This window comes from Alligator mississippiensis, chromosome 5 (genome assembly GCF_030867095.1).
Source record: "Alligator mississippiensis isolate rAllMis1 chromosome 5, rAllMis1, whole genome shotgun sequence".
In the NCBI taxonomy this organism is placed as follows: domain Eukaryota; kingdom Metazoa; phylum Chordata; order Crocodylia; family Alligatoridae; genus Alligator; species Alligator mississippiensis.
In genome coordinates this window covers 28,916,939-28,942,622 of record NC_081828.1, presented here as the reverse complement: position 1 = coordinate 28,942,622, position 25,684 = coordinate 28,916,939, and the positions used below count along the sequence as shown (strand labels likewise).

At 44.4% G+C, this 25,684-nt stretch overlaps 1 protein-coding gene across 7 annotated transcripts in view; it reads left to right on the top strand.

The window, feature by feature from the left end:
• COL24A1 (collagen type XXIV alpha 1 chain) overlaps window positions 1–25,684 on the top strand; it is a 286,537-nt gene that overhangs the window by 192,714 nt on the left and 68,139 nt on the right. For all 7 annotated transcript variants that reach the window (XM_059728018.1, XM_059728017.1, XM_059728015.1 and 4 more), the window contains 5 exons: window positions 12,509–12,562; window positions 12,973–13,017; window positions 13,136–13,180; window positions 17,648–17,701; window positions 22,799–22,852. In XM_059728018.1, coding sequence (XP_059584001.1) covers window positions 12,509–12,562; window positions 12,973–13,017; window positions 13,136–13,180; window positions 17,648–17,701; window positions 22,799–22,852 — 252 coding nt within the window. The remainder of the gene's footprint in view (window positions 1–12,508; window positions 12,563–12,972; window positions 13,018–13,135; window positions 13,181–17,647; window positions 17,702–22,798; window positions 22,853–25,684) is intronic.

The following is a 25,684-nucleotide window of genomic DNA, read 5'->3' as shown; positions in this document are numbered from 1 at the left end:
GCATCATGTGTGTCTGCACATGTACGCCAGCTGCTGCAAGTGGAGAAGTGGAGGTTGGAGGGCCAGGGCTTGGGACTCTGGGGGGGGAGTGGTCTGTGTGTGTGGATGGGTGTGCAAGGGGGGCAGGTGCCTGCTGGCACTGGGGCTGCACAAGGGGGGAGAGGGGGGTGCCTGCCTATCCAGTAGGGCAAGGGAGCAGAAGGGGTTCCTTGGAGTGGTAGGAGGGAGCTGTGTGGGCAGCAGGGCTGGGGGACAGGGGGCTGGGGGTCAGGAGTGAGGGGCACTGGCAGGGCTGTGGGGGGCAAGGGGGCTGTGGCAGCAAGGGGCTGGGGGACTGGTTTGGGAATGAGGGGTGTCGCAGAGCACCTCGGTGCTCTGCTCCTAGAGAGGGGAAACTGCCAGGGAGAGAGCCCTGGCAGGGAGTAAGGAGCACAGCTGTGGGTTGCCCGGGGCAACCAGGAGGTCAGCTGACCAGAAAGGGCAGGGCCTGGCCCTCATAAGGCCCAGGGGCTGAGGCCAGGCTGGCAGTTAACTGCCAGCAGCCAGACAGAGAGGAGCTCTTGAAGCTAAGATGCGAGAACCACTGGTGCTACTCAAGCCGAGTAAAGGATGGCGGCTCCGGGACATCGGAGCAATGTTGTTATAGCCAGGCGCCCTTAAGTTAAGTTGTAGCCAAGAGGCTTGTGTTTGCTTTATTGTTATGTATTACACTGGCGGTTTGGGTGAGGCTATAAGGGGTTGGAGGAGGCCTCATTGGGGACTCACAGCAGAGCGTGAGGACCCCAGCGCCAGTGCGGGCACAGCGTCGGGGGTACATAGACCCCAGCCCCAGAGAGGGGGGCACTACTGAGAAGCCCCGGTGCGAGCGTGGCGAGCCCCAGCGAAGGGGTACTACTGAGAAACCCCAGTGTGGGCATGGTGAGCCCCTGAGGAAGGGCAGAGTACTGCGGTAAACCCCGGAGAAGGGCAGAGTACTGCAGTAAACCCTGGAGAGAGGGGGTAGTAGTGCGGTGGGCCCGAGAGACAGGTGGCTTGATTGAGAAGTCCCAGAGTGGGCACAGAAGGCCCCAGGAGAAGGGCGGCTTCACAGGGAAGGCCCAGGGTGGGCACAGAGCCCCAGGAAAGGGACAGCATTAGAGGGAGAGCCCCAAGAGAGGGGCGGTGTTCTTAAGAAGGCCCAGACGGGGCACGGAGCACCCCTAGAGAGAGGGCAGCAGCACAGAGAAGCCCCAGAGAGAGTGGGCAAGTGTATTTTGACAGACCAACGTCTATGCCAACTGCGAGGCTTGGGGTGTGGTATAAGGAGTGGTTGGAGCCACGCATAGCCCCTAAGGCTAGGGTGCCCCTAAAGCACCCATCATACAGTGGGACCCACGAGGGGCCCGGGAGTCCACGGGGACAGAAGCCACAGCGAACCGTGACCAAGAGGGTGTAAGGCAGCCTCCCAACTTTATCTAAACATCAAAGACGTGGCGGGCGAGAATCCGAGGGTGCCCTTGTGCCGACTTGGCATGGAGGAAGGGGCCTTAAGGGGATCACGGCCCTCCTGTAGGACCCTGCCGTGACAAGGGGTACCAGGGGGTCAGGGGACTATGGGTTGGGCGCATGGGGTACAGGTAGGGCCAGGGGGCTGTGGATTGAGAGTGAGGGGTATCAGTGGGAAGAGGGGCTGCAGGTTGGGAGTGAGGGGCACCAGCATGGTCTGGGGGTGGTGTACTGTTGGTCAGGAATCGAGGGCGGCAGCAGAGCTGGGGGGTGTGGCTTGTGAGTGAGGGGTGGGGTGGAGCAGTGGCAGGGCACAGGCATATTACTGCCCCCACCCCACCCCCAGTCATATTACCCCCTCCCCCCAACAGGTATCCCCCTTTTTTAAACTGGAAATATGGTAACCCTAGTGTTTCCACACCTAAAAACGACGGGATTCTAATAAGATTTCTAAATCTGATGTGTTATAAGTCTGATCCTGTGGGCCTAGCTCAAACAAAACTCATATTAAAGTTAGTGGGGGATTTGTCAGAGTTCAGGCTTGATAATTAAAGAAGCTTAAACTCTTCAACTGTTCATGGACAAAAATAGCATACACTAGTCCTGCCAGAGAGAATGTTGTGGTTCTCTAAAAGAGTTTGCTCTTCCCTGTCATTAATTATAATGGATTTGTTTTTATAAAATGACACTAAAGATATCTTACAAAAGAAATTCATTGAAGTGTTATTTGAAAATGTCTTTATTGATTTAATATCAACATTTTACCTCTAATGAATGTTATATAAAATCATCATAAAAACAAAAGAATACAAAGAATTAGAAAAGTTTAGAACTAGTCTCTTTTTACATGTAAAAAAAGATACATAATTCAGTTCAGAAAATTGCCTTGTAAACTATAGGACGTAGGAAGCTTGCATAAATGTTTAGAATTAAGTGATAATGATGCATGTGCATTTTCTCTGTTGAGTAACTAAAGGTATCTTTGTAATCTTTCTTTCTCAGTCTCATGTTAATTTCAACTTTAGTACCCTGCTATTAAGACACACATGCAAGCTATCGGTACCCATCAAACAGAATAAATCAGTGCCTAGTCATCATACTTAATTGAAATGCAGATGTATTTGTTTATGAAATTCATTTGAGAAACTTCAAAGAGAAATGTTAATTAGACACAGAGGGTCTGAATCCACTCTCATTTCCACTGGTGTAAAGTAAAGGCAACTCCACAGAAGTCAGTAGATTTACAGTGATGTGAGTAAGGGAACAAGACCCAGAGCAAGCACAGGATAACAAAAAATAACTTTTACAGCGTTGAACAGAAGTTTCCACAGATATACTCACTGGATCTGGAAGGGGTAGTTGGGACTTACAGGGCACTTTAACAGAACCAGCCTTTGGTCCCAAGAAGAAGAATCTCAGCTTTTTTTTTTTTTTTTTTTTTAAACAAAAGTTTCAAGTCCTTTGCTTCACAGAGAGCATTGTAAAGATGAGCCAATGCACAGTGCAAACCAGTTGGGAGGGCTGAAAAGAACTAGCAGCTGGGCTCTTCTGCAATCAGTGTCCTAATGCGGTAAAGCAAAGCATGTGCTTAATTCTCAATTACTTTTAATATAGCCACCTGTTTAATGTGAAATGCATGCCTAAGTGCTATGCTGAGTTGGACCACAGGAGCTAGTTGCACCCTTGTGAGGTTGACATGTAAATGAGCATGCGCTCACATATACATACTTTTATATACAATTACTCAGTTAAGTTTGGCTCTTCTATCTCCAAAAATTTGATCTTTCCTCAGGATTCTTTGGCTGTCCCTATACACAGCAGCATAACCATGGGACACCTTGATTCTGGAGAAAATTGTTGAGAAGGCTTGCTTCAAAATAACAAGACTTGCTATATTTTTGCATATCTTCATAGCTACAAGATCAGGCAGAGTCTGAGATCAATGTATAAAAAATTTATGGGGACCACTTGAAACTAGAGGATTTAGCACCACTGAATTCAAAATGAAAGCTGCATTGGAACACTAAACTGCATGTGGCAGAAAAAGGCAGAAAGAGTAGTTGCATGTAAATGTTAAATAAGAGCGTATACTAATTCCTTTCCTTGTTTGCAAAAAAAAAATAACATTAAATCTTTGTTGCTGGATTTTATGCAAAGTTTAACAGCACTGACCATCTACTACTGCACTGCCACACAACAAAATGGCTTTCTATAATAAAACATTGACCACTCAACAGCATTTGATGTCAAAGATTCCTCAGCAGTCTAATTTTGCTATGACTGTCCAGCTGTGCAATTTTCCCTGCACTGGGAGATTCTGACTGGCTGAAGAAAAAATCAGTTATTTCTACTGGAATATATTACTGTTAGAGGATCTCTTTCTGAGACATGCCATTAGATATTCTTTTAATCATGTGACAGCACCATGCTGGTTTCATAATGTTTCATCTGCTCATATTTAAGACTTCCTGCACCTCAGCTAAAGTGATTATAGAAGGGTAGGACCCCCTGCTAGATTGGGCAAGCTGATGATGGGAGCAATAGCAACATGAAAACTGTCAATATAAGTCTGACTCAGGTTGCTGCAATCCACATTTTACTCTTTAATATTAAACTTTGTGACAGAAAGTGGCAAGGAGGGCATTCCCCATTTCCTTAAAATTGCTGCTGCATGAAATCAGGTGATAAGCACTGCATTCCCCTCTCCCTCCATTACTGCCTTGCAAGTCTGGCCGCCCCCATTCCTCCATCTCTTTTGCTTTGTAGTTCAGATCTAGCAACCTTTCTCTTGTGACATTCCAAAAGAACACCCATATATTTCCCTCTGTACTTTTGCTATCTGCCAGCATGTCAGTGGGAATGCAATTTGTCACAGCCTTAAATGCTGCCACTTTTCCAGCAAAGGACAGTGTCCTTCCAGACCATAACCAAAATATTTGCCATAGCCTTGCCATCACTTTTTCCCATGCTGTATTACCTTTCCCTTCAGAGTCCATTGGGATCCCAAGCACTCTGATTTCTCTCTCTCTTATATGAAGGCCCAACTTCCCCAAGTCCCTCCAGATCCCCACTCTCCTTATGGTGCTTTTCCATCTATTTAATTTAGCCCCTGTTGCTTCTTCATACTCTGACGTATGCTTTAGTACCCTTTCCATCAAAAGTCTTTCTCTAACTATTACATTTCAGAAGTGCCTGGGGGCCTTTAAGAGGAGTTTAGACGAACACCTCGCTGGGGTTGTTTGACCCCAGTACTTTTTCCTGCCATGGCAGGGGGTCGGACTTGATGATCTGCTCAGGTCCCTTCCGATCCTACCAGCTATGAAACTATAAGTGCAGCTCCCAGCTGTAACTCAGAACATTTTCTGCAAAATGTCTGTTACAGTGTTACCCCAAACCAAACAGAAGTTCACTGTTGGTTTCAGGGAGGAGGGGAATCTAGCTGTGGGCTGGGAGCCTGCACCCAGGTTCCCATAGCAATGGCCAGGCCTCTTGGCCAGGGCTTGCTGTTTTCAGAATGGGAGGGGCAAACACAGCGGAGGGAGCTCCCCAGCCAGTGCTGAAGAGTGGGGTGGGTGAATTGGAGTGCCCCCCACCTTTGAGGGGGCTCGGATACACCTATCCCACCCCCTGGGGGGGGCTGGAAAAAACTACAGACTGAACTCCCTCTGTTCCCTTTCCCACCTCTCATTCTGAAAACAGCTCAAGGCTGGGAGCTGCGCAGATGCAAGTTACAGAAGATGCTATATTTTGAAACATCTTTATCTGATACTTTATGCAATGAGAGGTCAGATTTTCACCTGATAGGCCATTTTTTAAGCTGTCTGCAGCTGTGCACTTGTGTTTGGTCATGTCTATAAGCTGCTTTCTGTGACCAGATTGGGGAAATATTGACTATTTTGTCTGAGCCCTTATAGTCCATATTAAGGAGTGTAATTGGTCTCCAGTTTTTCAGAAGTTCCTTCTCCCCTTTCTTGAAGAGTAAGATTACAATGCCTCTTGTAAAATATTTCACTCTGTTCTGTTTCCTCTATTTTCTCAAAAACTTCCACTATATCCCTCCCTGCCTGTGCCCAAAACTCCTCATAAAATTCCATAGGCAGTCCAACTGCTCTTGGTGATTTCCCTCTTTTAAAGGTTTTTAAACACTCCTCCACCTCCTTTAAACTTACCTTTTCTTCCATCTCCTTTGCTTCTTCCTCCTCTACTTTCTCTTCAGTCTCTTCCAAAAAATCCTCCATCTTCTTCCTGTCTGCTTTCTTCTTCTGGTAAAGCTCTTCATAAAATCTTCTCATCACCTCCAACACCTCCTCTGGCTTTTCCACCTGTGCACCCCCTTCTTCCCACACTGCTTTAAGCTTTCCTTTTGCCGCCTTCACTCTGGCCAAAAAGTATCAGGACCACTCTTTGTTTTCTCCCACCCAGGGGCTTGTCCTAAGAACATTTTCTCTCTCATCTTCCTTTTAAACCAAGTTTCTAACTCTTGCCTTGTTTCTCGTAGCTCTTCTCATCCCAGTCTTCCTTCTGCTGCTTCCTTTAGCAGCTCTAGCATCTTTCTTTGCAACTCTCCTAGCTGTTTCATTCTTTTCCCTGTGCATCTTCGGCCTTCCTTCCTGAAGAATTCTCCTGTTCTCTTCTTCACCATCATCCACCATTCTCTGGTACTCACAAAATATTTCTTCAGCGTTTGCCACCCCACATACTGTCTTGTGCATGCTTGACATATCTCTTCATCTACATCTACAACCGCATATTTAACTTCCACAGTCCCTTCACTCTCATGGCGCTTTTACCAAGACTCATTTCTACTTTCAGCATCCAGTGATCACTAAAAGCAACATGTATGGTTTCTTTCTTCCTTATGCCTATTTCTTTTGATGCAAACACAAAGTCAGTTCTTGATTGTTTCTTTCCACTGAGGTCTGTTCTAGTGAAAACCTTCTACCCTGTCTACACATCACTTAGCAATTCCTCTTTTATTATATTTATTGACAGTTTGGATGAGCTGTCTAAAGCTCCATTTCCTCCTTCCCTTCTTCTGTCCCTTCTTCTACAACTGAAATCTCCTGCTATTGTGCACAGTCTCCCTCCGACCACGTAAAACACTTTCTAAGCAGCACATTCCTTCCCTCCCTCTCCTGAGGTGTATATACATTAAAAATGTCTAATTCTCATCCCCCAACTGATAATATCATTCATTACAATCTGCCACTGATGACTTCTTCTACCTTCTTTGTTCTCAGCTCTGAGTTCTTGAATAACATTGCTACCCCTGCTGCTTTGTTCTCATTTGTCCCTGACCACCAAGTTGATTCTTAACTCCACCTTTCTCAAGGTTTTGGGTAGACCTTTTCTCAAAACATTTATAATCCCTCTCCCCTGGTATACGACATCCTTTAGGCAGATTGTCTGCACTTACTTGCTTCAATCTGTTCCCATCTTTCCTTGTTAAGATGTTCTTGACATTAAATGAAACTATTGTCAATGCCATTTATGCATGTTTTAAAATAAGTGTGCCTGTACCTTGAAGGTTCCTCCATGCTTGCTTTGAACTGAGTGCACCTGTCTCTTTAAGGTTCTTCTATGTCACTGCTCAGGATGGTCATCTCCTACCCCTCCCTCACTTGCATTCCTATAGCCCTTGCAAGCTGCTGGATTGCTTTCACATTTAGGAAGGTTTGCATATTCCTGCCTCCCCTCTGCTGCCCACCTTCTGGGGTTCATGTACATGCCATGATTTTTGCCTTTTCACGCGCTGCAACTGTATGTCTGTTTGCATGAGTGGGATTTCCCAACACTTTAAAAGTCTTTCTTTTGCATTCAAAGTCTTTCTTGTGCATTCAGCTAAAACTCCTCAGACACAGTTTAGTTTGGCTCACTGGGAATTAAAACGTTGTGTCCATTGATTCATTGCGTGCAAACACAAAGGCACTCAAAGACATGTAATGAGCCTCTTTGTTCACCAGATGGCGCTGCAACTTTTTTGTAGTTCACCCCTTCGAATTGCTTTCGCTTTCAAATTGCTTTTTTTTCTTGTGTGGTTTGCAGTTCCCTGCTTCCAGAGCTGCGTGGCAGAGCATGGGCACCGGGTGGGTGGGGAGCCCTGGGCCGGGTGGGGCAGTGCTGGACCATCCTGCTCTCTGTGGTGCTGGCCAAGTGCCCAGCTTAATTTATTTGAAAACCTAGTGCATGTAAACACAAATGTGATGCTCCAAGACTTAATTCTTTTGAAAACCTAGTGCGTGAAAACTCAGATGTAACGCTCCAAAATAAACAAGATTAACTTTTATAAACCTGTTTACTTTAATGAGGATTAAAACCTGTGGTGTGTATAGATGTCCCTGGTCTCCATTCCAGATGAAAGCCCAAAGGTGTTAGCAGCAGGAAACTACTCTCTGGTTCTTCCTCTAACTCACCTCCCTCATTATCAGGTTTCTTTTTCCTGGTCTTCAACCCCTGCATTTCCTTTCTTTTCCTGGCCTGTCTCTCTGGTTCTTTCTCTTGCTCCATCTCCACTTCTGTTATGTGTAGGGCATGTTCTTTCTTCCCCACCTCCACCTCCATGTCTGAGCTGTTTGCTGTTGCTACTTTCTCTTCCATTCTATCACCTATCTCCTCCTGCACTGTCAATCACAGAAATGTAGATCCCCTCCTTCTCTGTTCTACCCTCCCATGGGGTGTCTTCCGCCATTCCTACCTCAGTGTTCCAACCCCTACTCTCCTCTGCTCTCCTCTCTCTTACAAACAATGCATTTTAGGGACTCCTGGCACTCTGCTGTTCCATGCCCCATCCCTTCACATCTGTAGCACACTATGAAGGGGTAGTGTGCAGACAGGTGTTCCACCTTTCCACATTTCCTGCATTGTTTTTGTTGCCCATGGTACATTATAAAACCCTGATATGTCCTAATCTGGATCACTGTTGGGAGGTGCAACACCCCACCTGGGCTCCACTCATCTGCTTGTAACAGTACTCATGCCTTCCAAGACCCCATCCAGATACCATAATTGTCCCTTACTTTCTCTACCAACAAGATCCTTCAGATGTATTTTTTCCATCCATCTTTCTATGTCTTTTCCTCTAGCATATATTCAAACTATAATCACTCTTTCTCTTGACTTTTCGCCTGCTATGAACTTTATCTCTCTTAATTCCTCCCTCCCACATTTCTCTGCATATTTCTTCCAAAAGTTCTCATACCTTTCTCCATCCCAGTAAATCAATTCCCAACTCTTTCAATTGAAGAAAGCAATCAGGCTGGTGAGATGTTGCACCTGTACCTCCAAAATCTCAAACAGTACCTTTTCCAGGAAATCATATCTGTTCATTGTCAATGCCATCTGCCTCCAGTCACCAGTTAAAATTGACTTTATCCACAGCCTCCACTCCTCTCTAGCTTCTTTCAGTGTCTCTTCCATGTTTTCCTACTGTGCCACTCATGGTGTACCAGCCTGCTATCATGCTCCCACTGTCCTCTGCTTCTCTCCTGCTATTCCTGTTCTGTCTCCTTATGTACTTTGCTCCTGTCTTCTTTCTGGTATCATTGCTCTCATCCTTGCTGCCTCCAACATTGCTCCTGCTGTCACCTTCTTTCATCCTTTCTTCTCCACCTTCCTCCACTCTCTCTCTCTCTTCAGATCTTCATTGCTGCTCTCTAACTCTTTTTTCCATCTAATGCTTACTTGCCACCACTGCTGTTGTTTTGAGCTTTGGGTGTCCCTCCTCCACTCCTTACATCCCAAACCTCTGTTTATCTCTCTGTAGAAAGTGCCATCCTACCCTACTTTCTATCATATTATTTCTGGTACCAGATTACAAGGTAGGGAGAACATGTGATCACTGGGTGCATGTGGATAAAAAGACATGCTCTTAGATATTCTACTAGGGACTTAGTGTGTGTATGTACCTTTAATTAATCAAGGGAAGAAGGATTAAAATCAATGTCACATTACAGTGTTCCTCCATACTAAACCAAGAGGGAAAGAAACCATGGTACATACTGTGTTTATTATGTCATTTTTATTCCTTTTTTTGGTTATGTTAGGAAGCAGCATGGGGAGAGTGAACTGTTAGCACTGCTTGTTTGTTTTCTTTGAAAAATAGTCCTTAAACTATTATGGTTAAATAATTAATTCTGAACATGCATTACATTGCATTCCTTTTTTGAAACAAAGCTGAAGGCACGCCAAAGAAAAAAGCAGTAGCAAACACTTGGCAGCTTTTCTCCCCAGCTCTGTGCATAGAATTGTACAATATGCAGCCCAGATCAAACAACTGGAGCCAAAATGTGTCCATCTTTCATTCTGTACTAACTACAGTAGGAAATTATATTAATTCTACTTGATCCAATTCATCAGTGCCAATAATGCATCATGCTGTACTATTTATAAAAATGTTATGCTGTGCTTTTGTTAAAACATGTAACTGCCCTTTCTTTGGATTCATGCTTTTTCCTCTGTGGCTAGCTGAGGTTAATGCCGTACCAAGAATTAGCAGTTAGACATTTCCTGTATTTTGTTTTCACTGTATAAATTCAAACATGGTGCTATCCAGAAGCTAATCTTTGATCACTAGTCCTTGCTGAAGTTTTATTTTGATTGGTTGTTATGGTCTTGGATAATTCATGATCAAAACAATTGTCAGGTTCTTGCTAATGATTAAACATCTGAATGTAACTCCTCTGAAAGCAGAGGTGTCTGTAGGTGCAGCAGGAAGTCATTATGCCCGTAACATACCCAGACCATACTCTCCTGCAGTCTCTACAACTATACCATAAGATCTACATAATGGCTATCCAATTTGTCTCCTTCTTAGTGTCTTCTCTTGCTTACCTGATTGCTCCCTTACATAATGCTGATTTGGGTGTGCCTTTTCCTTTGCTCCCTTCCTTAGCTGTCTTATTTGGCCTCTACTTTTTTTGGAGTTCTCCATCACTGATGGGTTTCCCTCCTCCCTCATACTGAGGCAAATCCAAGTACCACACGGTACTGATAACAGATAAATTGGACAAATGGGGCTTTCCATTAAATCCATCTAGCCTGCCTTCTGTTTTCATTGCAATCAAGTTTGTATGCAGTGTAACAGTGGTGTTGTACCTGTCATGGTCCAGAAATTATGCGAGACAAGGATTTCTTAGGGACCAACTATTTGGTCCAGTAAAAAATATCACCATAAAACATCCTTGTCTCTCGCATATTAACTACAGAAAATATGTAAGTAATAATCAGACAAAGACAGCTATAGAAGAACTGCCAGCAGTACCTAGACCAGCATAACCACCGAAGATCAGAATAACTGACTTTAATTAAATCAAGACATTTATCCCTCTTCTATAATCGTTTAATAATTGGGGTTACCTAATCTAACGTGAGCTCCATCCTATAGTTCTTACATGGCCAAACTAAACTGCTCTCTAAAAATAACAGGAGTCTTTGGGCGCCTCTAGAGCTAATTAAAGTCGAGGCATTTTTCCATTGGGTTCAGTAGGGTTTAGATGATGTCTTTTTGGCAACTGGATTGAACTTTCCTTAACATTCCCTTTTCCTTTTGCACTTTCCAACAGTTTAAACAACATGTATCATTCTAGCTTCATTTTTATTTGTAATTAAGAATATTTTAATATAAAAACTTGATCTTCTTTGGCAAGTTCTGTGTTGAAAATACTGTTTTAAATTCTGTCTCACCAAGGGTCTCTTCCTCTTTGCTGATTTTCCTTGGTCTTCAGGCTGAGATGAAGGTGTATTGCAAAGCTGACCCATTAATGTTTGTTTTCAGGGACTTGCACAAGGTAGAATAGGATTGTACTACGTACCAATTAGGCATCTAAAAAATTTAATGGAATTTCAACAATTTTCTTCATTTTATGTAAAATGAAAGCCAGTTTTGGGAAAGGTGATTTTTTTTTATTAAATTTGAAGGATCTGTATCTCTTATATAGTCTTTATGTCTTTATCTTTTTGTGCATTGTAGAGTACACTGGATGCCTAGATAAGCGAGATCTAGCTATATACAGCCTCATCTGTCTGTGTCAGTATTTGCATGATTACCCATCACACAAATAACTAAACACCTTTCACATGTAGCATGAACCCTAATTTGGGGTCAAACTATGAAATTTCCAATTTATGAGCCCAATTCCGAATGAGTCCTGAGGCCAATGGATGCCTCACATCATTGGAGTCAGTCAGAAGGATGGTGCTCTTCATCACCTCCTTGATTTGTATTGCCAGATCCAAAACTGATAGAACAGGATTCTGGAGGATTTTTCTCACAGTTCAGAAATATTTTGCTAGAAATATTTTGAGGAGAAAGTGGTCCAAGCAAAATAAGCTTGATCAAGTGTTCTTTAGAGAACATGGAAGTCCTTAGTATCCAAAACAGGTCTTCCAACTATTCCCCCATCACCACATAAAAGTGAAGGTTTAGAGCCATGTTTAACATGCTTTCCGCTATAACACATTATTCTTAATCTCAAGTCTTACACAACATACCTGTAGACAACTCATTAGATAAATCTCATAATTAGCGATTAAAAAAAATTCTGTTTGCTGTAGCTCTAGTGATGACATGGAAATCCTGCATGGCAGCTGACAATAAACTCTGTAGCATGCTGTATGAAGAATAGATGGCCCTTAATGCAGAAAATTCTATAACAGCCAAAGTTTTAGTTGGTCATATCTTGTGCACTTCAAAATGTGTGGTGTCCTCTTTTCCATATTTCAATAATGTTATTTTAATGTATTCTGCTTTGATACTTTTATTTTGCTTACCTTAAACATCTTGTTTAAATATTAAGCAGTAAAAGCTTTCTTTTAAAATCCATATTACATCAAGATGGAAAGTGGTTTTACAGTCTCTGATGCTTTATTTCACACTTAACACACAAAGTGTTTTCCATCATGTGGACTTGCAGATAACTATGCTAACAAAGGAACTAGTTTGCTTTACAGTTCTAAAGCTTTATCCTCTTAATTGTTGTCTATAATGGCTATGAATAACACCAAAAATTGCTTACATAATTTTCAGGGACCAAGAGGTCTTGATGGTCCTCCAGGAGAGCCAGGGACACAAGGTATTAAGGTAATTATTCACTTGCTTTATTCAGTGCTCCAGAGGCTGCTTGTATATCATAGGGTGTCAACTGACAGTAAAACAAAGCACAAGGAGACACCATGGGACACTTCTGAGTTCCCTATGATTCCAGTGAGGCACCCTAAATTTTTGGCTTCTTTCAGATGTTTTTTGTTTCCATAGTACATAGACATCATTGTCTGAATTCTGTTCTCATCCATTTTGGAGATAACCTATACATTACTCCATCATCTAAAATGGAGTTACTCTGCATTTTTGACAGCATAAGTGACGATAGCAGAATTTGGGGGAGAGCTTTTTTTCCTGCATGTATAATTTTTTTCTGTGCATTTGGCTGCAAATTTATATTGAAATGAAAATTTATATTGAACTAACTTGTTCTTATTTGTTTTTATCAGGGAGAAAGAGGTGATGCAGGGAAAAAGGGCATTCATGGACTTATTGTAAGTATCAGAGCTGTTCTTTGTATAAGGTTTTAATCCACAGCACTGATTGTTGCTTGACATTGATTTGTAATTTATCTGAAATCTGTATTCTCTTTCAATCATTTTATTTAACTAGGGCAAGGCTGGAAACCCTGGAGAACAAGGAGATCAGGGAGTACCAGTAAGTAGTGAAACCCTATAACCTCTTAAAAAAAAAAAAAAATCAAAACCTTGCCTCGGAAGGCAATTATTGTCTTAATATCAGCTGTTTACCTCTGACCATTACAGTTTGTGTTTAGGATCCATAAAGCCTTTCATCTGTGGATCCTGAGGGGTTATTAGAAACACCAATTTTTGAAGCAATGAAATTCCTCTGGATCCTTGCACCCACTATTTAAGAATTTGTGACAATCAGAGTGACTTGCTCAAGGTCAAACAAAGAATCAGGGGCATGTATGGGCAGGAAGGTGAACTACCATGTTCACTTGAATCCAAAACAAGTCCCTCTCCACCATTTAATGAAGGGGGAAGGGCCCCTCATCTTGGATTGAAGTACAAGACAGTAGAAGGGGGCAAGGGCTGATGGCTGCTGTAGTTCCAACTCCAGCCCCAACCTGGGGTCAGGGTTGGGGTCAGAGTTGCAGCCACTGCCTATCCCCTCTCCCACTCCCTGATGGCCTCTGCCCTGCCCCCTGTCACCTCTGTTTGCCTTCCAGCTCCAATTCTGGCAGAGCTGCAGCCCTGTACGAGCCCAGAGCATGGAGCACGTGGTTGCTCTGGCCCAGCTAGGCCTGGTACCAGAGGCAGTGGTAGCAGCAGCTTTGGCTCAGGCTCTGGCTCCAAGACCCAGCCAGAAGAGCCACTGCAGCAAAAGCTGCTGCACGGGGGCAGGCATGGAGGGGACAATGGGAAGGAGGGACAGGTGTCAGGGAAGGGATGGACAGGTGCTGGCGTGTGTAGGCATGGGGAGGCAGTTGGGGGAAAGTGGTGTGGAGGACAAGGTAGCAAGGGACAAGGTGTGGGGGAATAAGGGACAGTGTCCCCCCACTGCCTGTCCTCCCACTGTCTCCCCCACCACTTGTCCCCTACTGCCTCCCCCACTGCCTTCCCCCCTGCCTGTGCTTTCCCCACTGTGGCAAGTGGGGGAACAAATTTAAGATGTCCCTCCAATAATTAGATTTTACACATGGAAAACTATAAAAATGTACAGGTTTCCTTTGCTTTATGTGGGTTCTGTATGTGTGCATTTGCTCTTATGCAATGAACCTTTTTATACCAAAAATTCATTATATGAGAGGTAAATTCACTCTTATGCTATCAGTGTGGTGGAAACCTGCAGTTAGCTGCTTTGTGCAGTGCATTATGGGAGTGACGTGCACCAAAATATAGTCTCCTGTGTATATCTGCTCCTCACTCATCTGCAACACGTGTTTCTGTAGTTGCCATCCCCATTACAGCTTCTAAGCATCCCACTAGCTTATCTTCTACCCACCTCCCTGGTCCATCAATGAAGTCTTCACCACCCTCTCTTCACACCACCTAAACATTCACCACCACCCTGTGCTTGTGTGTTCTGTCTGCTGTTGGTGAGTACCAAAATTGTCTTATAAAAGTGGTAGAAATGGGTCTCGGGGTCAGTACAGTCGAGATCTTGGAATGTATCCCTATTTGTTACATTGCAAAGTGGGTTCTCTTTATGCGAATTAGAGTCATGTGCCATTTTCCAGGAACGCATGTACAGCATAAAATGAAGGAAACCTGTATATATTTTCCATGTACAGAATCCATTTAGTGGGAGTTCATCTTAAATTCAGAGTTATCTTGGATTTAGGTAAATATGGTAATCGACAAGAAGAACAGCAGAAACCAAAGGACTGAAGCACTTATATTAGCAGTACAGAGTTCTGAGACCAACAGTATTGGTTGTTTTTCAAAATGAGCCACTTGACAGCTTTTCCTATTTCCCTAGAATTTGAGTTTCTAGTACCTTGTCAGTTATTCCACAGAAGAACATGGATATCACCTTTACTCCATTCAGAGGCAGATCCAGGAAGTGTGGGAGCAGTGGCTGACACTGCAGGGGTAGTTGTACCCCCTGCGTCCAGCCCCCCACTCACTGGGGCAGGCAGACCATGCTGCAGGAGCAGTACCCAGGGACTTCTTTTAAGTTCCTCAATCAAGAAACGTACTCAGCGACACATCCCCTCCCCTCCCTTCCTCCCACTTCCCTGCCCACCACTGCCACTGTCCCACCTGGCCCCAGCTGACCCAGGAACAAGGTGGAATAAGGTTCTAGGACCACTCATGTCCCACTCCAGCCTGGTTGCACATGGAGCTAGGCTCTGCCAGAGACAGCAGTGGCAGCAGAGATGGGTTATCTTACCCTGCACCTACTCCTGGGCTGGTAGGGAACACCTGTGGGGACTGGGCAGGGAGAATGAACCTACCCTCTGCTGCTGCTGTCCCCAACTGAGTCTGGCTCCATGCGGAGCTCCGCCAGAGTAGGCAAGAGCAGTTCTGGAGCCCTCCTCTCCCACCCCTGCCCTTGCCCCCACTCCCACCCTTGGGGCAGATGTAGACAATGGCATTGGTGGATGGAAGAGGAGAAGGGGACAGGGGAGGGGAGATTAGGTCACACTAAGCAGAGAAAGGAAGTGGCTGGGGGGACAGGATTTTTACCCAATTTGGGGACTTAAAAAAATCCCTAGCTGCTGCTCCTGCAGTGTCAGCTGAAAGGAAGGGAGGGTTTCTGTGCTACTGCACCCCTCCACCCAGATCTGCCCCTCCATACACTTGGAGGAAATATCAGCCATCACTGTGGCTTCATAAGTGGACAGGAGATCTAGAGCATACCCAGGAGAGTTGTCATCCTTCAATGAAAGGAGAAAGAATGGCAAAGACAATGCATTGTCTTGCTTCTCTCTAGCTGCCTTCTCTTGGGACATATTAGTTTCAATAAAATAAATATATTACCCATAATTGCCCACAGATACTCTTTTTTTTAACATGAGTTGTGAAAGTGAGGGGCCTGACCACCTCTGGTCATGAGATACCTCTTATCCTGGGATATAAATTGTCCCTTCATTTTCAGTTGTATCTAGTGTCCTTCATCACTTCCTAGTCCATGCTGTTGCAGTGGAATTGTATGTTTTCAAGCAACTGCAGTGATTCAAGCCAGAGGTCACTTCAGTGCCAAATACCTCTCTGCATATAGACTGTGTTCCAGTATATGTGTGGAGGTCTTGGGATTCCATTGGAATGAAAGCTGCTATATAAGTAAGATGAAATTCTCTTGATCTTCCAGCTTTACTTCTCACTGATAGTCATTAATTCCATTGCACTGGGAAACTCCACTGCTGATGTATTCTTCTGCATCTTACTGCTGACTCTGCACAGTAGGCTGACCTAAGTGTTCCACACAGCTGCACCAAACTCACATCTCTGGATCAGACCCAATGTGCACATTGAGTATTTCACTCTGTTTACCTTGGCTTAGTTCAGTCTATTTGATACCTGCATAAATGACTTGGATAACAACACCAGAATGGTTTGTGAATGACAAATCCCTATATAAATATGCCCACTGAATGTATTGTACTCCAGCACTCAGCAGTATAACTAAGGAAGTTCCCTGAGTAACATTAAGGAGCATTTTTCTCATTCATGCACTCCACAAGCTAGCTAGACAGCAGGGCAGGAGTGTTTCCTGCTCCTGCTACCTCCCTGAGCTGTGTATGAGCTGTGACTGTTTTCACATAAAGATTCATGTGTGGCTATTTACCCCTTTTCTTGCTAGCTGGTCACCATTACCCTTGAACTTTTCAATCTGTTGAAGTAATATACTACCTCTGGAATGTGTGATAGTAAAATAAATGTGATAGTAAAATGGATGATAATAAAATGATTAGCTAAAAAAATAATTATTCACATCAACTATTAAGACACACATCTGTGATACACTTTTCAAATAGGATCATTAGAATTTAAAAATACAGGGCCCCCTTGGTTGTTTTTTATATTTTATTTCTTTTGAAGATGGTTGAGTTTCATGCTCTTTATGTAGATGTTACAGTGCAATATTTTCGTTCCATAGTGCAGGTCAGAGCTCTTCAGTGCATTTCTTGCCAATTCCTGGTATTTATACAAGTAGGAGCATATGGAACAATCTTGGTAGATTGATAGTATGGTGTGTGTAGTTATACCATATTATAAAGTAATGCCCTTAGACGTCTATACTTCTCCTTGACTGTGAGACAGTATAAGTGGTAGGGCCAGGCTGAGCAAATTGTGTGTGTGTGTGTGTGTAGTGTGAGACTCACTGGATTAATTCCAAAGACTTTGTGGTTAAGCCCAGCTACCCTCTGTGTGTATGAATTTAAGAAGATTTATAAGTAAATGAAACCAGTGAGTGGTGAATTAGCATGACACCCTCTTCCCCCATGTAAAGAAGAACAGGCAGATATTAGCTAGAGCTTGAACATTAGTCACAAAAGCTAATGTGGCAAAACTGTTCACATAGGCGAAGGGATAACAACACTTTTTAGAAGGGTTTACATAGGTAAGTTAGATGTTCCAAAGTGGAAAGGAAACGGCTTTTTATACAATATGAAGCAGCTCCTTCATTGATCTTGGTTTGGATTGTTTTCAGGGTTTGCCTGGGCCCCCTGGAAGCCTAGGAGACAGAGGTCCTGTGGGAGAGCCAGTAAGTTGATCTCCATCCTTTCCTAATAATGATTTTCACATTTTGTACTTAATATTTGGTAACTTAGGTTCCACTAGACAGAGGTTTGAAATTTTCAGTGATGAAGTACACATCCTTTAAAAACTATATCTAAACTACACTGGGTCAGATTCTGCAGCATAGGGGGCACGTCTATACAAAACACTTAACTGCGCAGTAGTGTAGTTTACTTCAAGGTAAGCATATGTGTCTACGCGTGCACATGCTTACTCTGCATTAAAACTCAATAATCAGGAGTAAATTTTCTACTTGCAAATGCAAGCAGTAAATTTACTTTTGCTTAGTAACAGTGCAGTAGCACTCATGTAGATAACTGACTGGGAGCAAATCTGCTCCTGGTCAGCTATCCACCAGGCAGCAGGAGATTTCTCCCTGCCCCCAGGAGCTACCTGCTGCTGGGGTAGGCTCTGCCACCGGAACCCAGGTTCCCCCTGGCCCAGCCAGCAGCTAGGAGCTCCAAGCCCCCTTCTCTGGGATAGCAATTGAGGAGTTGGGGCGGGGGGGGGAGTGGGAGATCCTTATCCCCCAGCACCAGCTCCACAGCCATAGAACTGGGAGATAAGGGTCTCCCAGCACTGGCCCCACTGTCACAGAGCTGGCACTGGGAGATAAAGGTCTCCTAGCTCCAGCCCTGTGGTGCAGAGCTGGCACTAGGAGCTGGAGGGGCCTGAGGAGCTTGTTCCCTGCTCGGCTCCACGAACTCAGAGCTGGGTGGAGAACAAGTTGGGGAGCTCCCACTTCTGCGCTCCCCCTCTGCAAATTCCCCACCTTGTTCCCCACCCAGCTTCAGGCTGTGGAGCTGATCAGGGAACAAGCTCCCCAGACTGTTCCCCACCTGGCTCCACACTTGGAGAGCTGAGCTGAGAACAAGCTGGGGAGCTCCCCAGCACCATGCTGCAGAGCTGAGTGGGGAACAAGCTCCCCAGCCTGTTCACTGCCCAGCTCCGCGCTTGCAGAACTAAGTGGGGAACAAGCTCCCCAGCCTCTGCCCCGCATGCAGGGCCGGGGCTGAGAACTGCCCTATTTAGAGGCAGGTCCCAGTCCTGTGCCCCAATCAGGTGCTTGAGGCATGGGGCTTGGAAAGAGCTGCAGAGATGGGAAGGTCCTAGCCCCCTGCTCCAATCTGCTGGTGGGGTAGCTAGCAGTAAGCTAGGTGCTAGCTGCCCCACCAATGTATTGGGGCAGGAGCCTGGGACTTGCCTCTCTCCTACAATTCTTTCCAAGTCCCCTGCCCCTGATCAGTGAGCCAGGGCCAGGAGCTCCCTACGTCCAGAGTGTTACATCCCAGCCCTGGCCAGGAGACAGCTGTCACCTGGCTCAGTGCTCCCTTCCAGTCCCTGGTCTAGCACCTGGGGGAGGGGGGGGCTAGAGCTCCCTCTAGTGGCAGCAGGGGCCCACTGCAGGGCCCCAGGAAGCAAGAGCAGTTTGCTGCCATTAGTGGGAATTCCGTTCCCACTTTCCTGCATGAGTAGATGCCTGCCTGGAAGAATTTTCTTGCAAGTAGTTTACTCGTGAGTAAACTGATCCCAGATCAAATGCACGTGTAGACATGCCCAGTAAGTATCATACACTTACAGGAGCATTCTCCCCAGTCTCCATGGGATAGCTCTAGTAATAACTAGAAAAATTATGAAAAAGAGTAGCCAAATCTGACTTCACGCTGCATAGAGACAGGCATGGGTATATTATGTAAATATGATCTCTTAAACATGGATATTAGTGGCTTCCTTGTTGTTTTCAAGCAAGTTTTATGGTACTTATTCTGAAATTTTGGAAACAGACAGACTTGGCATGTTCCTGCTCTAACAAAAAGGCAACTGTTATAATAAACCTCAGACATTCTTTCACTGTATAGCTTGCTGTTCTGATTTTTGTTATTGAAAAGCTACACATGCTTTAATGTGGCTAATACTGGAACAAAAGCCCATATACAGTTTAAGACTATGAACAATGAGCTGAAAGGTGTAAACCTGACAAGAAGGCCATTACATCATCACCTCTACTGCCAAGGCCTAAGTATATAAATATAATGGAGTAGTGTGTGTTTTCATGGTGGTACACGTTATAAGACTGCCATTTTACTATGCAAGAACCTGTCAAGTAAACTTTTGTTCCTTAGGTTTTCATATGTAATAAAAAGTATTTCTCATAGTAAATGATGTAAAATAATATCAACATGCTCTTTTTAAAACTTTATACTGAAATGTATTCTTTCAGGTACTAGGCTGATGCCTTTGAATCTATAAACTAATATGAATTCATAAAGGTGGTCTCTAGAAAATTCTTTTGGCCAGAAAAGTAGGAAAATTCCAATTGCTTGCTTCCTGCAAGCAATGAGGAGACAGTTGGCTGATAAAAGCAAACTTTTTTTTTATCATTGTACAGAAAATTTCCACTAAAAATTATGTATTATTTTCTTGGATTTCCTTTACTGTCTGTTTTATAGATCATCTCTATTCTGTCTAACTTGCCAGCCTAGTCATTTTATATCCTGCTACATACTATAGCATTTAAGAGTTTTTAAAGTTTATAAGTATATACATCTTGCTACTACATTGCTTGTTTAACCTGATTTTCTTATTTATAAAGGGACTGGAATGTTGTTTTAGCTGTGATAGTCTAGGAAATGTCCTAAAGGCAAGGGTCTTTTTGTGATAACTTTTATTGGATAAATAATATAAACAGGAGAGAAGTTAGGCAAACTTATGGGCACAAACTGTCCTTCCCCATGTGAGATCTATTTCTCTGGGAGACCTGAAGAAGGGCAGTTTGTGCCCAAAAGCTTGTCTAGCTTCTCTCCCAACTATACAGTTGGTCAAATAAAAGATATCTCAAAACCTCCTCACCTTATTACTTACTTATAAGTAGACTAGCTATCATACTTATCTACTCTAAGCTGTCTACTTAATTAATCTACATTTCTATTGCTTAAAGCTGTCTACTTTAATTAATCTACATTTCTATTGTGCTCAGCATTGTAGCATCCATGAATGAAATGCAGCAGTTAAGAAAAGTATCTGTTGTTCACAGGAATTGATTTTTCTTTCTATGTTAAACAGAGTTAAATTATTTTTGTATGTATAGCTCTAAAGAGGAAATACAGTATAACACAAAGCACTGTGAAATAAAATGGTTTTATTTTTCCAATGGATTTATCCAACAGCCTGCTTTCTTTTTCAGTCAATTTGTTATTACATGGAAGAAGGCTGTGAAGGTAGTTTCTATGGCCTTGTCACTGGGTTCTACTGTAAAAATGCAAGGAAATACTATTAGGAGAAAAGACTTAAACTATTAGATTTGCTTAACAGAATCAGGCCTAATGTAAAACAAATGATTAGTTTTACCTACGTGCCAGGCCTTTTCAGCAAACTCTGTTTTGATTATACTTGAAAGAGGTCCCCATATTATTCAACATGTTCTTACATTTTTTTGGCTTCTGGTGTTCTATGTAAGTCACGAGGGAGTGGTATATTGCCAAGCCATCAGTCTGAGCTCCGTGGGAATAATGTGGAGAAATAGTTGGCTCCTGCATCAGACTTGAGCTTTGGGACAGCAAAGTAGTGAAGTCCATGTAGGTACTACAAGCCAAAACCAAGACAATTATGTTTTGGCCTGGATAGAACCCATAATAGTATATTCGTTGTGGTTTTCAGTGTTTGCTTGTTCTTAACTGAAACTGTTGATCAAGTCAGAGATGCACCTGTTGAACTTTGTCCGACAATAGCCATATGACTCTGGTCCTGGAAGAGAATAAAAGACTGCTGTTATTAACATTAGCAAGTCAACAGGAACAACAACACCATGCGTGTAATCCGTGTACTGACAGATCAAAGGGAAAGCTAGAAAAATAGCTTGAAAGGCTTATAGTACAAACACAGAAACAGCACTTTTACATAGTATCAGAACAGCACAGCACCAGAAATAATTGTTTCCTTTAACACTGAAGAATCTGTTTAAAACAGAACTGTGTCCAATCCATACTCCGTTCATGTCCGGATTTGGGTCTGAACCTTCCCAAGGTGTGGGGATGAGTATGTCTATGACATGGGTGGCCAACCCGCAGCACAGATGCCACAAGTGGAGCTGGAAACCTCTGGGTATAGGTCAGGGAGGGGGCATGCAGCAAAGTGGCAAATAGGACAGGAAGTAGATCAGAGCAACAGACTAGGCAGGGAGGAGACAGCAAAGCAGCAGATTTGGTGGGGAAAAGGGATTGAAATGTCACTTAGGGAGGGTGCTTAATTTGTGGTATGCTTGCTAAAAAGCTTGCTCCCACTGGCCTAGAAGTTTGATTTGTCCTGTTGCAAAATTTAGGACCAGGTGCGAAATTATTAGAGGTAAGGTCCAAGAGATGGCCATACAGGATATGGATAACCTCAATTTACATGGAATCCATACACACTGGTTTAGAAATGGATCCCTGAGGTGTTACTGTGATAAGTTTATTGCTTACCATATATTGGCCTGCAAGAACACTGCTTCATAGTATGGTTTCTTACTGATTTTGCCAGAAGGCTCCAATCTGCAATCCATTACACCTCAGTGACTATCCTGTGTAAACACTGTTAAATCTATGAAGTGAAATATACAGTAGTTTTCAGTTAAGTCTGTACCAAACTATAGGCTTTTCCATAAAGCAAACCAGACATAGAGCCAGCTAAGTCTTAATTAAACAAAGTCTTGATTAATCAAGAGAAGACTATTGTTTAAATAAGAACTTGGACTTCTAGTCCAAATGAAGATAGGTCAGTTCTGTCCTTCTAAAATCTATTGCTAGACTATATCTAGAAAAGCAATTGTATCTTCAGCACTGTTAAGCACTTGCCCTTGTAGGTACTAACTGCTGTCAAAGAATTTAGAAAGAAAAACAGTGATAAAGCAAAATAAAATCTGCTTCTTTCTACCAGCTGTCAGAGTGGTGAAGTGATACAATATATACTCTATCATATTATATTGCACACCAATCATATCTAGGTTGCATCATACATGTATTACATAAATATTACTGAATATTTATTCAGAATTAATATTTATACCCAGAATTTTATTTATTGCCAGGGCTCAAGAGGACAACAAGGTGATGCTGGCCCTGTTGGGGAAATGGGATTTGAGGTGAGTTGTTATGCATTGTTATCACTTAACAATATTGACATTTTTATTTCTTTTTATTTATTGTTTTATTTGTTGCTTATAATTTGTATTATTTATCAATAATAATAAACTAACCAAAACAATCTACAGTTTATACCAAAACTCTCTTTGTATTACCTCCAATGAACTTGAATAGCACGTGTAATTAAAAGAGTCTGTCATTGCTTCTGCCTGTTGTAAGAAAATTTCGAAAGAGAAAGCTTATTAGATTGCCTGTGGATCCTTCACATCGTAGTATCTGCTTCTGGGAGGACAATGATGTATTAGCTGAATGCAGCATTTCCAGAATATATACCGTTCCCTTTGCCATTTTGCAACCTCCCACAGCAGTCCAGAGCTGAGGCAATTGTAACTGGGCTGAAGAGTGAATTCACTCAGAACATATAAGAAATGTTTAGTCAAAGAAATGAAGTTCCATTATTCCGCATAACTAAGAACCTACGTGCTGTGCTGGGTCAGATCAATGATCCATCTAGCCCAGTATTTTGTCTCCAACAGTGGAAGAAATAGATGCTATGGAGGTAGAGCATCAAACCTGATATCTATCCATAGGTGGGGGAAGGCTGGGGCTAAAGGGGCTCAGCCCACCCCCCCCCCCCAAAACATGGGTCAGCAGGTAGGGCCACAAGACAGGCTCCAGACAGCTGCAGCAGGGGTGGGAAGGGGTATGCACACAGCCAGGATCACAGCCTGGTATCTGAATTGCTAGCAGCACAGTAGTGGTTTGGGGGGGCAGATCGAGGCCCCCACATTGAGGGAGGAAGTGGGGCAAAGGCAGGGGCAGGGGCTGGGGTGAATGGTGCCCCAGCCGGGCTGGGTTGTGGGACAGTCAGAGCCTGGGTGCCTTATCCAGGGGCACAGGAGGGCTCCCGCCACTGTACACACCCTGGCAGAGGCCCAGGGGGCACATGCCCCCCAGTCTGTGTGTGGGGCAGAGGCAGCTGCCGCTGTGCAATGGACTTTGCTCCCTACTGCAGCTGCCCCAGGAGTGGCACGATGCCACGTGCCTGCCACCACTGGGCTGTACCATGTCCCCTGCCCGCCCAGCAGCAGGACACACATGGCATTGTGCCACTCCTGGGGCAGCTGCAGCAGGGAGCAAAGCCCAGTGTACAGCAGCAGCCACCTCTGCCCCACACACAGATGGGGGAGGCACATGCCTCCTGGGCCTCCACCAGGGTGCATGCTGCGCCAGGACCCACCCTTGGACAAGCTACCCCTGGACAAGCTGCCCAGGCTCTGATTGTCCCACAGCCCAGCTCCTGCCCCTGCCCCACTCCCTCCCTCGTCACTGGGACCTTGATCTGCCCCCCCCCCATGTCTCCTCCCCTACCCATACCCCTTCCTCCACAGACTTACATGCTGGGTGTGGGGGGAGGGGGCATGTGTGCATGCACACATGCACTCAGCTCCCCCCCCCCAAATAATTTTTCTCCCTCTGCCTATGTTTCATAGTTTCATAGTAGCTAGGGTCAGGAGGGACCTGAACAGATCATCTAGCCTGACCCCCTGCCACAGGCAGGAATGAATGCTGGGTTCACAAGACCCCAGACAGGTGATCGTCCAACCTCCTCTTGAATTTGCCCAAGGTAGGGGTGAGGACCACTTCCCTGGGAAGTTGGTTCCAGATTTTGACCACCCTAACTGTAAAATATTGCCTTCAGATCTCTAACCTAAACCTATTCTCCATCAGCTTATTACCATCGTTCCTTGTCACCGCAGGTGGTGCTGGGGAGAAAAGGGCTCTGCCTGTTTGCTGTTGATCTCCCCTGATGAGCTTGTAGGCAGCCACCAGGTCCCCCCTCAGCCTCCTCTTTCTGAGGCTCAACAGGTTCAGGTCCTTCAGTCTCTCCTCGTAGGGCCTGTCCTACTGCCCTCTCACCAAGTGGGTGGCCCGCCTCTGAACCCTCTCCAGGCTGGCCACATCCCTTTTGAAGTGCAGCGCCCAGTACTGGACGTAGTACTCCAACTGTGGCCTGACCAAAGCCGCATAGAGGGGAAGTATTACCTCTCTGGACCGGCTTGAGTTGTACCTTTGGATGCATGACAAGGTATGGCTGGCCTTGCTGGCTGCAGTCTGGCATTGGCGGCTCATGTTCATCTTGGAGTCAATAATGACTCCAAGATCCCTTTCCACCTCTGTGCTTTCAAGAGGGGAACTCCCTAGCCTTTATGTATGCTGTGGATTCCTTCTCCCAAGGTGCAGCACCCTGCATTTATCTACGTTGAACCCATCCTATTCTCGTCTGCCCACTTTTGTAGTCTGTCTAAATCTAGTTTAAGCCTCTCTCTCCCTTCAAGTGTGTTCACCTCGCCCCACATCTTAGTGTCATCAGCAAATTTGGACAGCGTGCTTTCCACCCCCTCGTCCAAGTCGCTGATGAAGATGTTAAACAGTGCGGGCCCGAGGACCAAGTCCTGGGGTATCCCGCTGCTCACATCTCACCAGTATGAGTACAACCCATCCACCACTACTCTCTGGGTGCACCCCATCAGCCAATTTTTTACCCATCCAACTGTGCAGGCATCAGTGCCGCAGTCGCTTAATTTATTGATGAGGATGGGGTAAGAGACAGTGTCAAAGGCCTTCTTAAAGTCTAGAAAGACTATGTCCACAGCGACACCATCATCCAAAGATTTAGTTACTTGGTCATAAAAGGCAATCAGGTTGGTCAGGCAGGACCTGCCTTTGATGAACCCATGCTGATTGCCCCTGAGCATGATCTCCCCTGCTGGCCCCCCATAGATGTGCTCCTTGATGATTCTCTCCAAGATCTTACCAAGCACCAAGGT